The sequence below is a fragment of the Cajanus cajan genome, chromosome 1 (genome assembly GCF_000230855.2).
Source record: "Cajanus cajan strain Asha chromosome 1, NIPB_CcT2T_4, whole genome shotgun sequence".
Classification (NCBI taxonomy): Eukaryota; Viridiplantae; Streptophyta; class Magnoliopsida; order Fabales; family Fabaceae; genus Cajanus; species Cajanus cajan.
The window spans coordinates 22,725,939-22,743,171 of NC_138517.1; the positions used below are offsets into that span (position 1 = coordinate 22,725,939).

General features: G+C 34.4%; 1 protein-coding gene across 4 annotated transcripts in view; it reads right to left on the bottom strand.

The window, feature by feature from the left end:
- Positions 1 to 1,246: 1,246 nt before the first annotated feature.
- The window catches only part of LOC109803263 (type IV inositol polyphosphate 5-phosphatase 3), a 30,414-nt gene continuing 14,427 nt past the window's right edge, over positions 1,247 to 17,233 (bottom strand). Inside the window, exons 2-12 of one of the 4 annotated variants that reach the window (XM_020364760.3) lie at positions 15,071 to 15,105; positions 14,794 to 14,956; positions 14,214 to 14,282; positions 13,547 to 13,619; positions 13,301 to 13,405; positions 7,057 to 7,900; positions 5,975 to 6,159; positions 4,884 to 4,992; positions 3,283 to 3,422; positions 2,570 to 2,798; positions 1,247 to 1,490 (exon numbers count right to left, since the gene is read on the bottom strand). In XM_020364760.3, coding sequence (XP_020220349.2) covers positions 2,579 to 2,798; positions 3,283 to 3,422; positions 4,884 to 4,992; positions 5,975 to 6,159; positions 7,057 to 7,900; positions 13,301 to 13,405; positions 13,547 to 13,619; positions 14,214 to 14,282; positions 14,794 to 14,956; positions 15,071 to 15,103 — 1,941 coding nt within the window. In that variant the 5' untranslated portion in view covers positions 15,104 to 15,105 and the 3' untranslated portion in view covers positions 1,247 to 1,490; positions 2,570 to 2,578. Of the gene's footprint in view, positions 1,491 to 2,569; positions 2,799 to 3,282; positions 3,423 to 4,883; positions 4,993 to 5,974; positions 6,160 to 7,056; positions 7,901 to 8,679; positions 8,900 to 13,300; positions 13,406 to 13,546; positions 13,620 to 14,213; positions 14,283 to 14,793; positions 14,957 to 15,070; positions 15,628 to 17,233 lie in introns of those variants that run through there. The other 3 variants (XM_020364762.3, XM_020364759.3, XM_083076690.1) reach the window with 3 other exon arrangements.

Genomic DNA, 17,233 nt, shown 5'->3' on the forward strand with positions numbered 1-17,233 from the left:
ATATATGATTATGAAAATCTCGTTTTCAAGTTTTGTAAGTGAAACTTGAAAATCCCTTCCTCATAGGGTTTTACAGGTGAAGCTTTGAAAGTCTTCATTTACAAGTTTTATGAATGAAACTTAAACACCCCTGTCACAAATTTTGTGAACAAAACTTGACAAATCTCACTTCATAAGTTTTTTAATGAAACTTGACAGATTCTCATTTACAAGTTTTCTCGTGAAATTTAGCAAACTTCTTCACTATTTTCTAACGAAACTTGGCAAATTCTCCTTCTTATGACCTCCTCTCTCATTTAAGATGATGACCCATTTTACAGGTTATTTATTAATGCAACATAATCTTAAAATAGTAAACAAATCTTAAAATAAATAAAACATCTTTAATTCTAAAAAATACTCTAAAGACAAATGATAATTGTTTTTTATATGTGAATAATATCTTAGAGATTTGAAATAAAAAATTTAAATTATTTTTTCAATAATTTTTCTTCAATTAAAATTTTCAAACTTAATTTTTTTATTATTATGGATATTCATCATAATCATACTTGTGTTCTACATTATTTCTTGTTTTTATTTCCTAAGTTAATCTTCAGTACTCAAATGACAAATAAGCAAACTGTACAAATTATAAGCTCTGATACCATTATTGAAGGAAAAAAAAAAAAAAAAAAAACTCCTCTTCTATGCACAACAATGATGAGAGTACCTACTCATTGTTGAACTTTTTGATATTATGTCAACTACACCCTAATAAATTTTAAAGGCATATGAAATATAAATGTTATTTACTTTTGCTTAAAAGAAACTTTTATTTACAACGTTAAAATCAATGAAAAAGTTGATTTTTCTCGGCCACCAAAAACATGAAGATAGTTTTCGTTGCACATTCTGAATATGTATAAATACATGCTGGAAAACGCAACCTCACTCAAATGCAACAATCTGTCTAAATCTAACACCGTAAACTAACATGTTTACTGACAGATTATGAATTTAAGTTTAAATGTATTTCTCTTCCATGATGTGTAGCATAGCACTCAAATTTTAGCAAAGCTATATCATATTGCAGCTTTGAATGAAACTTGTGTCTAATGCAAAATACAGTCCTTGGACAGGGAAACCATCCTAGAAAGATAAACCCATATTTATTTTATAAACATAGATGCAGCTCCTCCACTAAAAGATGCTGCATACAATGCACACCTCAATCACATAATATATAATGTACATATACAAGATATAGCCAATCAAACAACTAGCTCTATATCTTATTGGTAACATCCCCAAAAGGAAAAATCATATTACAAACCTTTCCAGTAAAAAACCAAAAGGAGAGAGAGGGAGAGAGAGAGAGAATGAAGAAGAAAAAAATGAATGAATCTAATTCTAGAAGTGGCAATGTGAGTGTTAGAAGTTGCAACAGCAATCACTGATGCTCCCTGAAATTCAGCAAGTTAATCTCCTTTACAACTCAAGATGTATCCCTGCACCAGAAAGAAGAATAAGATATTTACACCAGGAGCAAGATCTCAGAGATGTTCAAATACTCCAATTGATAATATTGAGACCAAGACAAGTATTAGTTGATAAAGTCCAATCTAATAGTACCCACTGAGTTATAAAAGTTTTAACAGTCAAAATATGTAAAAGGGAGGTCTTGATAACTTGGTGGACCCTGGACCCTATGGAAATTTTGGAATAACTCTCGGATCCATGTAAGGTCTTGCTTAGGATTCTTCCTTACCTATTAATTGTCATTAACCATAGACCTACCTATACTACTGAGTTAACATTGTTGGGATCCATATGGTTAACCAAACAATTCAACACAGTTGTATAAATATGTTACAGGAGGAAACAAAACCTTAGCCTTTGATTCAAAACTAAACAAATTCTAGTTACTTTAGAGACACTAGCACCCGGTCGAATTTGGATAAATTCTGAACTCCAACCAGTATTAGAGTAGAGCAATGAACAAAAAAAAAAGAGAAAATGTAGGTTCTATAAATTGGTAGCTTATTAGTTGGAAGTGTTAAACTATTGTTAACTTAATGTGTCATGGTCCAACCTCAACCTGAACTAGTAGTTCCCAAGCCCTTAAAAAAGTGATGGAGAATATAGCTGGCGGCCAAGGCAAAATCTAAGAGGAAAACACGCACTTACTAATAATATTAGAATAATGCTAGCAACACTCTCTCTAACACTTCCTTACTAATACTTTCATTATTATGGATTGAAATTCACAAATTTTGATAGATCCTATCACTAAATCAAGTGAGATAACCATTAAATGAGATGTGAGACCTACAAAATTTGTAATTTTTAATAAATTTCAGCTAATAATATTGTTAGAAAAAAGTGTTAGGGAGGGTATAATTAGCAACTACATAATATTATGACCAGGACATTCTCTCTTCATAGTCAATTTTAGTCTCCGGGAAGTTTCTTTTGGCAAGGGTTGATTCTCAACAAGAGTGGGTGGGTGGTTGAGTTGGATGAGAATAGTTCATTTGAATCTGATGCATGCAAGACAAGCTTGTATATGATATATGAAGCAATTCACCTGTTCCAGTTAAGCAGCAAAATTCCAATTACTTAAATTTGGTATGACTTGTTCATTTTCGATCTCTGCATCAGTGAAAGTTAGGGCTCGCTGTAGCTTCCTAGGACAGTATGCCTCAACTTCAACCATATACGTGGCAGTCACAGGTCTGTGATCAGACAGTTTGAGCTCAGCCCTTCTGTAACTCAATAATCTCATACCCTTGCCATATGAAAGAATACGATCACACCTGAAAGACAATTATAAACACAGAAAAATCATCAATGGAAAGAAATGCAACAGATATCACTAGTTCATACATAAACCATGAAATCGGATTTAAGGATATAATAAAGTCATCATTTTCAAAAACCACGTGTCATAATTATCACATTCAATTAGAATTTTGCAAAAATTAGAAATTGAATCTGGTTTTAGGTACTAATGTGAAAACACTCTTCTAAACCATGTGGATCTCTTACAAATGCACTCAAGTTCACTAGTATTCCAATGAGACAATTCATAATTTCAAATTCTGAACTCTATATATTTCGCATAAATTATCTTGTGTACATTTCAAGGTATGCTACAGCTACACAATGATTAATCCAGTCTAAAATGTCCTTCCAATTTTAGGGAAAAGAAAAAGAATGGGAAGCATTCAAGTAATGAAAGATCAAAATTATGATAAGGTTTAGCAAACATGGAAGCAAAACCTCAGAATAAAAGCATACCATGCTGGTGAGCGCTTTCCAGCCCTAGGATCCTCTCCGTAGTATTTATCTGAATTAACCTCATACTTATAAGTTGGTGGAAAGTTTAACATGCCTTCTGACCATCCTCCAAACACACCATTCTTGAGTTCTCGCATGAGCTGTCATAATATGATGTTAATTTATCAAACAGCCGCCAGATATAATTTGATAGGAACCAGAGCAAAGTAGTTGGAACCGTTGTAGAATTGTTAGTTATAGTTGTTCATAGTACTTAGTTACAGAATTAGCTTATAGATTAGCTTAGATAGCAGAAGTAAAATAGAAGGCAAGACATTTGGAATTGTTAGTATCAGATAACCGAAAGGGGACAATATTGAAAGGAGGTTCATTCTGGTTCTTTCTATCTTTCATTTTCATTCAATTGTAGTTTGTTTGTTTGTAACACCATCACCTTGCAACTTGAGTTTTACTTTTTGAAGTAGGAGCTTTCCGTATTTCATAACTTTAAACTAAAACAAAGAATTACATGAACTATGATGCATGGCTATCCAGTTAGGAACCATTACAAAAGGGATGATTAACAAGTAAAATAAGACAAGAATAGAAGATATAACAGTTTTTTCGGAACCCCATTATGCAAGTGTACAGAAACGAATATTGTTATGTAGAAATATGCAGTTTTTCATATATGAAAGCACTGGAGATAAACATAACATACATATGTTCAGTTCTAGGAATAATATGCTGGCTCCAAAAAAATGTGTTAAGTCTAAGTTATGACAATGTTTAAAACTAAGAAAACTACGAATACAAATTCTAATCCACAAAAACAAGGGAAAGTACTCCAGTACATCCTAGCCTCTAAGAGCATTTAACACATAACTTACTGTATACATATGTATTCTTTCTGAAAATAAACTTGAGACTTCCAATTAGTTAGGGCATTCATTTGGACAAAAGATTTCTTCAAAGTTTCCATTCAGTTTTTTGTTGTTTGAATAGCATAATACATATGATCAACAATATTTTGAAATTTTCATTTGAATGTATGTATCTATGTACAATTGTCACTCATCTGCTAATATTGATCTCATCGCTTTCTAGTTTCTATAAATAAAATTTATTGGTTTAGAAAGACAAAAAATAGATTCACCAATTTATTGGCTTTCACATTTATTACTATTCAGCCGTTAAAATTACAATTTCTTGTAAATTGTGTCGACCAAATCTTAAACTTTAGTTAACTACCACACTTCATATTTAAAAAGTTAAATTCAAACTAAATGCTTTTATGAGCAAATCAAACATATCTAAAATTATTATTCAAGTAATGCGCTTAACTAGTAATATTTATATTAGTGACTTGTTAACTTGGTATGAAATGAAAAGAGAATAACATTTGAATGGCTTCACTGGTTTGCAAAATATTTTTACTTATGGGATCAAAATGTCTTTACAGAGGTTTTTTTTAAGACATAGATAAAAAAATAAAAAAATAAAAAAAAACTTTGAAGTTGGCTTGAACCCAATCAGGTTAGACAATATCAGATTAGACCTTATTAATTGGACTCCAGAGGAATTTGAGCAGAACATACAAAATGAAAGAGTTGCTATCGTACCTGATCTTTCTCAACCAATGTTGCCCACTGCTTTCTTGAGACAAGAGCTTTTGTTTCCACATTTGATAAATTGATACGATAATTCAGATCACCCAACCAAATGATTCTTCTGCAGATAAATTGAATTGATTAAGCAATTATAAAAAAACGAAACTTTTAAAGACAAAATTACAGTGAAGCTAAAAATGCTTCAACCAAGTGAACGATGCAAGGTCAAACTGCCTAATTCACTATATTATGGCTTGCAATTCTTTCCAGTCATGTTCAACACACAAAATGCTTAAAAAATATTGAATTATTTGGCCATATAAGACGTTCTTTTCATTTAGTTAGTATTAAGAGAAGAAAAAATGAGACCACATGTACATTTATACAGTAACATAGTTGGAAGGTTCAAGAGATAAGGTAACTTCCAACGTCGGGTATCTGTTGTGACCTTTTTCTGGTTTAATAATCCAGAAAATATATAAATAAAGCTACCTAACTTGTTTGTGTAATTCTCAAGTGTAATGTCATACGATTGGTTCTGATGTTAGTGTTACAACTAGTGGCGCTTATTTGAATACAAACATTTAGCAAGCTTGCGACTCATTCATGGACATGCAAAATATATGCGTAGAATACAAACCCAGTCCTTTGGCCCCATAACCTTTGCTTAATACACATGAATAGCCAGTTCAATTCCAGCAAATATAGCATATTTATGCAAGATGAAGAACCAACTAATTCTTGAAGAAATGCAGTGTCTTAAATATATGTTACATACACAGGGAGTCTAGCAGAGGTTAGCGCATCAACAATTTCAATTCGAGAGTCCACAACCAGATAATCTTAAAAATGTTAGCAACCACCTCATTCCTAGTCAATCTCCGTTTCCCACTATAAACATAATTTTGGGCCAAATATAACTCAAAGACATAGACAAGTGATAAACCCATAGAAATATCACAACAAATAATTATGCTAAAAGATGAAGAAACCAAAAGGTAGTGCATAAGTCAAACATACGATATGAAAAAACATACAGCAGTTCTAATAACAGAGTAAAATAACATTTTTGTTTGTCATGATATATTAAAGCATGCACTCACTCATGATCAAGGATTCCTTTGGGAAGCCCAATATAAGAAAGTGAATGAAAGTGGGTTCTACGGAGTATTTCATGAACATCAGCATTTCTTTTATGTTCGTCTCCTTCCTTTTCACCTGAGGTAAGGTGGGAACATATGAAACAAAAAAGTGTCTGATGTATGGACATGCTGACAGATATTGATCCCTGAAAAAATTGAAAAGGTTTTAATAATCTGATGCAATATTGATCAGATGGTCACTCAACATAATATTCGATATCACCAATAGTACAATCAATCTAATTCAAAAACCCACCATAAACTAAAAGATCAGCTTAATCATCACAAAGTTATTCAAAACGTATGAAGCTATTTAGGTTTGGAGAGGGTTATTTCCTCTTTTCCATAATATTAATCAAAATATGATTAATAAAAAGATAAAGAGGAGAATGACTTTATGCCTGATTGGCTGATTCAAAGAAAATATCATGATCAAAAAAGCATGAACATGGGCCATAGGTTTGTCATGCCTTTTGAGATAAAAATCATACAGAACAAGAGAACAAAGATGGTAACAAGATCAGCAGGCAATGAGAAAATCAAATACCAGCAAGCAAAAAGAAAGTTAAAGGTAGAAGAAGGAAAAAATGTAAAATAAAATGCGCAGAGTTTGAGCTTATGAGGGACTATGAAACAGAACTAAAGTACTTTATTCCTTGATAGAGCAAGCAATATATAAGAACCCAATATCATAATTATCATTAGGATAATACAGGAAAATGTTTAAGACAAAAGAAAAAGTTATATGGACCATACGAAAAAGTTATTAGAATAATACAGGAAATTAAATAAGACAAAATAAAAATGTAAAAAGGAGACTGACTTTATGCCTGATTCAAAAAAAATATCATGACCCAAAAAACATGAAGATGGACCATAGGTTTGTTATGACGAATGAGATAAAAATCATAAAGAACAAGAGCAAAGACCTTAAACCCTAAACCCTAAACAACGATGAATTACCATGAGAATATAACTACAATGACAAAAATAAACAATTTTAAGCTGTGGAAAAGAAAATAATCTGAAGAAAGAGCAAAGACCTTGTTACCAATATAGCCCATAACACCAACACCAACAGTTGAAACCTTTAAATTCTGAATATGTTTACGCAAGCTCCGACGAACCCATATGGTGATGAAAATCCCAACCATTTGCTTGCTCACAATCCTTACATATGATGATCTTCTTTTTCGCTTTATCAAAGTTTCAAGGTCAATTTCAGGAAGCAATCCTATCCCTGGCTTTTCATCCATAATTGACTTGAAAGAGTTATATGTTTTGAACGACTTTGATGATTTAAAGGATTTGAGTGATTTAAAAGAAGTTGGTCTATCCAAGACGCGCTGAGAAAGCAGATGTAGTGGAGGCTCAGGCCAGCTCAAACCAATCCTTTCAGACCCACTAAGCATTCGGGTTAGTTTAGTGTCCTGTTGGACAAATGACGTGTCCATGTTTTCTGGCAAACCTTGTTGCCTATCAAACATCTTTGGAAAAGAAAACTGTCTCTGTAAATCAGTTTTAACTGGCAAGTCGGAGTTTGCAATATAAGCAGCATCAGAAGCTGATAAACTTGTATTCATAGATTCATCCATGAATATTCCATTAGAACCTCCATCACAAATATTGTTTTCTTCATCCAAAGGATGGACTTCCTCACCAACATCACTATCACTTTCAAGTAATAATTCTTCTTCTATATCCGGGACATCATCTGATGGCTTAAATTTTGATGGAGACGGAGGGTCACTGAAGGACTTTATCTTTGGTATTTCAGGTCGAACTCTATTGAGTGTATCTCGAATAATATTCTCCCATTTTGGAACAGGACGAGTATCTTCAGCACCAAAAATGTTACCAGGGTTTAAGGGTACAATCTCCTGAAGACTGCAAGTGTGAAGCATTGTTTTAGTCAAACAAATAGGATGAGTCTTGAAAGCATGAAATAGAAGCATTATAGCAGAAAATATTTTGAAAGTGATTACAAAATGGTAAGAAATGTATTCAGGAGTATATGCAATATCAGAACTCAGAAGTAGAGAAAAAAGAAACTTATGACTAACACCAAAAATTCATTCATAAATGTCAAAACCGTGATTGGCGTTGTGTATTTTAGGAAGTTTTATATTTTCTATGCTGTATTTCTGTAACTGTCTTATGCTGCCATTATTAGATTTATTTATGCAGGATTAATCCCGTAATCATAGGGATTTGTCTCCTTAGAATTAACTGTCCATATTTCCTAAAATAGGCTGCAGATTCATGTATATATATAGAGGTTTAATAACCTCATAATATTAATAAGAGAGAATATTATTCCTTCTAAATTTGAGATGGTATCAGAGCTCCCGATCCTTGGGAGTCTCTGACCGTGCCTTTAAACCTAAGTCGCAGCCTTCATTGCTGCGCTATCTTTAACCTAAGTTGCAGTCTTCATTGTTGCGCTACCTTTAAGCCTTGTTGCAGCCTTCATTGCAGCGCAACCCCCTCTACCTTGATCATACCTGGTTATGGCTGAGGTCGTGAATCTGGAAACTGGGGACAGATCCCAGACTGCTGGAGAATTGCAGAATGTTCATTCCGCTTATCGGTTAAATGGGAAGAATTACCTCAAATGGTCTCAACTCATTAGGACCATCTTGAAAGGAAAAGGAAAGATTAGTCACCTGACTGGTAATGCACCTGATGAAACAGATCCCAAATTCAAATCATGGGATGAAGAAGACTCCATGATCATGGCGTGGCTGTGGAATTCGATGGTCCCAGAAATCAGTGATACCTGCATGTTCCTTAAATCAGCAAGAGAAATTTGGGAGGCAGTCGAACAAACTTACTCTAAGGCCAAGGATGCTGCTCAAATTTATGATGTAAAGGTGAAAACCGTGGCTGCCAAACAAGGAAATAGATCAGTTACAGAATATGCCAATCAACTCAAGTCTCTATGGATGGAATTGGATCACTATCGAGTTATAAAAGCAAAGTGTTCAGAAGACTCAGCAATTCTAAAAGAATATATTGAACAAGATAGGGTCTATGATTTTTTGGTAGGCCTAAATCCTGAATATGACCAGGTCCGAATCCAAATCCTGGGAAAAGAGAAAGTACCAGGGCTTAATGAAGTGGTAGCCATTATCCGAAGTGAAGAAAGCAGGAGAGGGCTGATGCTGGAAACCTCAACCACTGAAAGCTCGGCAATGATAGTTGAAGGAGGAACAATCATGGTTGCTAACCAGAGGAAAAACTGGGTTCCCAGTATGGAGAAAAAACATGAGGAGGTTTGGTGTACGTGTACCCACTGTAACAAGCCGCGTCACACAAGGGAAAAGTGCTGGAAATTACATGGAAAGCCCCCAAGCCGAGAATGGGGGCTGAAAGATGGAAAAACCTCAAGCCGAGAATGGGGGCCAAAAGGAGGTCCTCCAAAAAAGGAGGGCAAGGGCAAGCATACATTGCTAATGGACAAGGTGAAGAATCTGTCCAGCTGAACCATGAAGAGATAGAACGGGTAAGATCCATCCTTAGTAAATTGGAGAAGCCCACAGGTACATGCTCCTTAACATATTCTGGTAAGTTTCCACTTTCTTTTGGGCTTAATGTTTCAGATACACCATTTACACATTATTGGATATTAGACTCTGGAGCCACCGACCATATGACCCCTCTACCCAAATACTTCTCCACATATTCCCCATGTCCTAACAACAAGAAAATTTCCACAGCAGATGAAACTCTTATAACTGCAGCTGGACAAGGAGAGGTCCAAATAAGCCCATCCATGACTTTAAAAAATGTCCTTCATGTCCCCAAACTGTCCACCAACCTGATTTCTATACAAAAACTCACAAAAGATCTTTCATGTAATGTTGTTTTTTATAGCAACTCTTGTATATTGCAGGACAAGAACTCGGGGAGGACGATTGGACATGCTAGAGAATGGAATGGCCTATACTACATGGAGGACCCTAATCTACCCACCAAGAGTCTCATCTCTCAATCCACCATGACCAACAAAGAGAAAGCTCAACTATACTATTTTCGGCTAGGACATCCTTCATTTCGAGTTATAAAAGTGCTTTTCCCTTCTTTGTTTAAAAATTTAAATGTGGAGAGTCTCCATTGTGAGGTGTGTGAGTTTGCAAAACACAAGCGTGTACCTTTTTCCATTAGCAATAAGATGAGTTCTTTCCCTTTTTTTCTTGTTCACACTGATGTATGGGGTCCTGCTCATGTTCCTAATATCTCAGGTGCTAAATGGTTTTTAACCTTCATTGATGATTGTACCCGGGTAACTTGGGTTTTTTTATTGAAACAAAAATCTGAAGTTAGCTCTGTGTTTGTTCAGTTTATCTCCATGATTAAAAATCAATTTGGGGTCGGTATTAAAAGAATTAGGTCTGACAATGCCAAGGACTACTTTAATCTTGTACTAAACTCTTTTTGCCAAAAGGAAGGGATAATCCATGAGTCCTCATGTGTGAACACACCCCAACAGAATGGGATTGCAGAAAGGAAGAATGGGCACCTATTAGATCAAACTAGAGCTCTACTTTTTCAAAACCATGTTCCTAAGAGATTTTGGGGAGAAGCCCTCCTTACTGCCACCTACCTAATCAATAGGTTACCCACTAAAATCTTAAACTTAAAAAGCCCCATGGAAGTTCTATCCTCATTCTACCCACACTTACATCCCACAAATAAACTCCAACCTAGAATATTTGGGTGTGTATCCTGTGTGCATGTTCATAGTAATGAAAGGGGAAAATTGGACCCTAGGGCTGTCAAATGTGTTTTCTTAGGGTACTCTACCACACAAAAGGGATACAAATGTTTTCACCCCATTTCAAAAAGATTCTATGTGTCAAGAGATGTCACCTTCAACGAACAAGAGAGCTACTTCAAACAGCCTCATCTTCAGGGGGAGAATGTAAGAGAGGAAGATGAGACTCTCATGTTTCCAAATATGATTTGGACCTGAAATTGGGACAAATGGCATTGCTGTCCCTAAAATTGAGGGAAGAACAGAACCTGCACCTGAACCAGCGCCTCCAGCACCTAATGGCGGAAAATTTGGAAAAAATCTGGTATATTCAAGGAGAGAAAAGGCCATTCTAGAATCTGGCAATGTCCAAGAATCCAACCCACCATCATTGCATGAGGTAACACCTTCGAACCCTATAAACTCCAATGATTCTAATGAGTTTGTTTCTGAAAATCTAGAAGCACAGGTGGACCAAACTCTTGATCTACCCATTGCCCTTAGAAAGGGAACTAGAACATGTACCCAACAACCACTTTACCCACTATCAAATTTCTTATCCTTTGAAAAATTCTCACCTACCCATAAAACTTTTCTCACTAATCTCAACTCCACACACACACCTTCCTCTGTATCTGAAGCATTATCTGACAGCAAATGGAAACATGCCATGGATGTGGAAATGGAGGCGTTAAACAAAAATAGGACCTGGGAACTTGTCACTCTACCTCCTGGAAAAAAACCAGTAGGATGTAAGTGGGTATATGCAGTAAAGTACAGGGCTAATGGGACCATCGAACGTTACAAGGCAAGGTTAGTGGCCAAAGGCTTCACTCAAACCTATGGAGTTGATTACTTGGAGACATTTGCCCCGGTTGCTAAGATGAACACGGTCAGAGTAATATTGTCATTAGCAGCAAGTTATGATTGGGATCTGCAGTAATTTGATGTGAAGAATGCATTTTTGCATGGAGACCTTGAAGAAGAAATATACATGGAGTTGCCCCCTGGGTACAATGGACAGGTTGCTGCTGGAACTGTTTGCAAATTAAGAAAGGCTCTATATCGGCTGAAACAATCCCCAAGAGCATGGTTTGGAAGATTCACCAAAGTTATGACAAGTCTGGGCTACAAACAGAGCCAAGGGGATCACACATTATTTATCAAACATTCAATTTCAGGGGGAGTAACAATTCTATTAGTGTATGTAGATGATATTATAGTAAGTGGGGATGACAAAAGGGAACAACAATTGTTAAGTGAATGCCTTGCCACGGAATTCGAGATCAAGACACTAGGGAGGCTTAAATATTTTTTAGGAATTGAAGTGGCTCACTCCAAGAAAGGAATCTTCATATCTCAACAAAAGTATATTACTGACTTGCTTAAAGAAACAGGGAAGACAGGCTGCAGACCAGCAAGTACTCCAGTTGACCCAAATATAAAGTTGGGAAGTATGGAGGAGGATATTACCGTGGACAAGGAAATGTATCAAAGACTTGTGGGCAGGCTTATTTACTTATCTCACACTAGACCAGACATTGCTTTTGCTGTGAGTCTAGTCAGCCAGTTTATGCATCAACCAAAGGAAGCACATTTACAAGCTGCTCTTAGAATTGTCCAGTACTTGAAAGGGACCCCCGGAAGAGGGATTTTGTTCAAACGAAATAAGAGTGTAAGTCTTGAAGCATATACGGATGCGGACTATGCAGGGTCAGTGGTAGATAGGAGATCAACTACTGGATACTGCACCTTCCTTGGTGGAAACTTAGTGACTTGGAAGAGTAAAAACCAGAGTGTAGTGGCTAGATCAAGTGCTGAAGCAGAATTTCGAGCAATGGCCCACGGAATATGTGAACTTCTATGGCTGAAGATTATATTGGAAGATTTGAAGATAAAGTGGGATGAACCTATGAGGTTATATTGTGACAATAAATCTGCAATTAGCATAGCCCACAACCCGGTGCAGCATGATAGAACTAAACATATCGAGGTTGACAGACACTTTATCAAGGAAAAACTTGACAGTGGCATGATTTGCACACCATATGTATCCACTCAAAATCAACTTGCAGACATACTCACCAAGGGGCTGAACTGCACTAACTTTGAAAGAATTATATCCAAGCTGGGAATGGAAAACACCTATTCACCAGCTTGAGGGGGAGTGTCAAAACCGTGATTGGCGTTGTGTATTTTAGGAAGTTTTATATTTGCTATGCTGTATTTCTGTAACTGTCTTATGCTGCCATTATTAGATTTATTTATGCAGGATTAATCCCGTAATCATAGGGATATGTCTCCTTAGAATTAACTATCCATATTTCCTAAAATAGGCTGCAGATTCATGTATATATATAGAGGTTTAATAACCTCATAATATTAATAAGAGAGAATATTATTCCTTCTAAATTTGAGAATAAATATACCAGGACCAGCTTAACATGGTGAATAAGTAACAGTATTTGATGTGACACTCATCCTTATGTACTTCAAGAAGTATTTTCAGTAACAAGCAATGAAGAACTTACCCAAGGACATAGATGTCAGCTGGTTCACTGATACCTAGCCAATCATCGATATCAAGGTCGTCAGGTGGAAGTTTTCCTCCTACATTCCACGTCCCAACACATACCCTAGTAGGCAAATATACACCAGAATCCATATATGAGTGGTTTCAGCAATAACGCTAAATAAATTGTGCTTTTTAAACTTTCAAATCATTGCACGTACTTTTCATTCTTGCTTGCTAAATAAATATGAGAATAGTGTCTCACCTCAGCTCCTTTTTGTTTATATACTGAGATCTAAAAGTAGATGACTTTTGCCTCCTTAACTTTGGAAGAAATTCTGTAATTCAATAGAAATTTAGGCTATTAAATGGCAATAAATTAAAGCAATATACTAAACCTTCACAGTTCACAATTAACAGGAGATGAAAAATCAGAAACTCCTCAAATAAGATGTTAGAGCTAGATGTTCATGGAGCTACTGATTTATGCAGCAAGCTATGACCTTTTATCATAAGTTGCTTTGAGAAAAGAAGAAAGTCTCCACGACAGGAATAATGTTATACAGGTTTAAAATTTGCATTACATGACACTGAACAATTTGATTTTGCATTATTTAGCAAACATGTATATTTTTCTGCAGGACATACTTTCAATTTAGTATACCTACATTCAGAGACCTAAGTCTATATCTATATTCAAATGCAGAAAATCAAATAATTTCCAAGTGCCACCTACTACAGGAGGAATTATCCAAAGTGACAAGCAAGCATCAATAAATCCTAGTTTCAGAATTATAGATATATATCATTGTTAGTTTTTATAGCACTCAAAAGCCTTTATTACGCCAATCTTGAAAGTCTGTTAGAGAAAATAAATAAATCTTTGCAATTCACAGATGATAAAAAAAGTGTTCCCCGTACACAAAAGTTACCTTTGGATTCAGATGGAGCTTCATCTTCATCACGTCTGTTATTTGCAAACCGTGACTGTCTTCCCCATTCTGCATAACACACCAAACTTAAAGTGAGTGTGAGAGATTTTGACAGCCAAGAGACAAAAAAGAGATAATCAAACACAGACTTGAAGACTATGGGTCTGTTTGATTAATCTTCTTCAGAAGCATTTCTAGAAGAGAGAAAAATAAAAAGGAAAAATGAAATGAGTTTCTCCATAAGCTAATTTGTAAAAAAATTCTCCAATTAACTTCTCAAAAATCTTATTTTTAACTTGAGAAACTTATTTCCATTTTCCATCCTATTCTTTTTTCTCTCAGAAGTGTTTCTAGTAAAGTTTACCCATCCGGGCCCTGTAACACCCAGAATCAGAAACAACCCCAATTCAGACTTTTTCTATATCATTTGACAATTAACACACCCACCCAATTGATCCAAGTGCACAAATTTCGAAATTAAAATCAAATTAACAAAATCCACAGCAACCCACTTCCCCCACATTCAGAAACAAAAGCACACACTCCAAATGACAACATAACCACTGTTGTATAAACTCACCTTCATTGTCTGAACCACTTTCAGAATCATCATCGTCATCATCAGGATCAGCACTGTAATCAGACTCATAGCTTCCCATGTTAAGCCACTTGCGCATGACCACCTTTGCCCAGAAGAGCTGTATGCAGGACCAACCCAAACAACATATTTCAGCCCAAGTCCTCTGCAATTTGCCTCACTTTCCCAAAATTAACAAACCCCACAACACTAACAACCACAACCACCACACACAAAAAAAGAAAAAACATCACAGAGTGAAGGAAAAAAAAAAAAGTACCTGTTGGTGGTGCGGTGACCTATGATGCTTCATCACTGTTGAAAAATGGGTACCAAAATATAACCATCCAGAATGAAAAAAATGAAAATGGGTAAGAGAGAAGATTATTGAGTTGCCTTTACAAAAGAATTGCTGTTGGAGCTGAAAAAAAAATGTGCTCCTTTTTTCTCTCAAAGATTCTGGGGCTTTGACTGTGGAATTTAATTAGAGAAGTTTTAGGGGTTGGTTAAGAGAAACTTTGCATTATACAACTTCAATCAAATAAATAAAGGACAAAACCACAATGGGGTTTGACACAGAATTTTTAGCAAAAGTGTGGTTATCAACAACATTTGATATGTTATTATATGACGGCAATAAGTGGTCCATCGATGACACTAAGTTGCGATGGACGGTTAGATTATTCAATATTCATCATTCAACTATTAAATTTTATAGATTTTTTTTTCTCTATCTTTTGTTTGTACTTTTCACAATCTATTTGGAATGGTAATGCGTGTACATCCCTTTTATATTTGTACGCTGATAATTTCTTTGTTGCTTCTTTTGTAGGATATGTAGCAATGGAAGGAGATAAATAAACTAATAAAGTATATGTAGGAATTACAATAATTACAAAAAAATAAAGTGGTGGGGGAAATAAATTATATCTATAATCTAGGTAATGATGTTTGGATACTTGGTACAGAAATTTTCAGTCATAATATATATATATATATATATATATATATATATATATATATATATAAGGAAATCTAATTAAAATATTGATAGAAGTCTAGTTTAATTGAAGTTAAACTCGACCAGGCGGAGTATTCAGGGAAGAGTCATATATATTGTTGTAATTAAATTATGAGTAGTATTCAGCCAAAAATAATAAATAAATAAATAAATAAACAAGTAAATTCTAAGTCTTTTTTATGTGAATTAAATTATAATAAACAGATAGTTCGAGATTATTTTTTTTAAGAAGTAGAAATCGTCAAATTAGATAAACGAAGTATTTTCTATACAAAAAAAAAGATTGAATATTTATTGTCAAGTTTAAGTAACTCAACTATTTTTACTGTCAAATACATCATGCCTTGTTAGTGTCAAAGTAGGCACATAATCATAAATTTTACCACAATAATAAATTCCTTTACATTAAAATACATTTTTTTATATATAAGAGGTTAATTATGTAAAAGTCAGAAAAATAATTATTAATGATTAAACTTGTTAGAAATAAACAAAATTAAAAAATATAAATAATGTATTTTTTCACCTAAATCTACTTGTATCACTCACATAAAAAAATATTCTTTATATTTATCTATATCTATACAGCTATATAATAAAATATATTAAATGATTGATAAATGTTTTTTTCACATTTTTTTAAGATTATTTTAACTCTATAACTATTTCAAATCACCCACACTTTCCAATTACAAATAATCAAATACTGTTTAACTTCTATTATCTCTATTTTTATTTTATTTTTTTAAAATACATAGAGACACACAAAGTAATTCTTCTTTTTTAATATATATAAACATTAAAAGAGAAGAAAAAATAAAACTTGCCCAAGTAACCACCAATCCACCATTAAGCAATATTTTTTATTCAACTAGACTAGAGGGAAGAATTGAAGAAGGAAATGCCTCTTGTCCACGGTATCCAATGAAGACCTCACCTATCAAACTTCACTTTATTTATTATTATTATACTTTATGTCTAGAAAATGAGCAATGAAGTCATTTGTTTGGCTTACCCTGCTTAACTTTTGTTGGCACTCACTTTTACCAGTTCTAAAGTTACTCTATGTCGTTGCACAAATGCATTGATTAAAACTCAATTAATTCATTAATTAATATTAACAAAGAGGGGGTTATTGCAATGTGAGAAGCAAACAAATAATGGGGATTTGGACGGTGTTGAACCCAACAAACTTTTCATCATTACTCTAATAAGAAAACAGAGCAATTAGATAAGCAAGAATGAAGAAGTGATCATATGATCATGTATAGCACCAAAGTTCACTACTATTGGTTCCCATTTTAAAGGATATGATATATAACTATGAAATTTTAAAATAACAATCATAATATAAAATAATTTGTCTATGTCAAAGTAATTAATAAACACGAGGATAACCATAAGGTGGGCTAAATAAGCTTA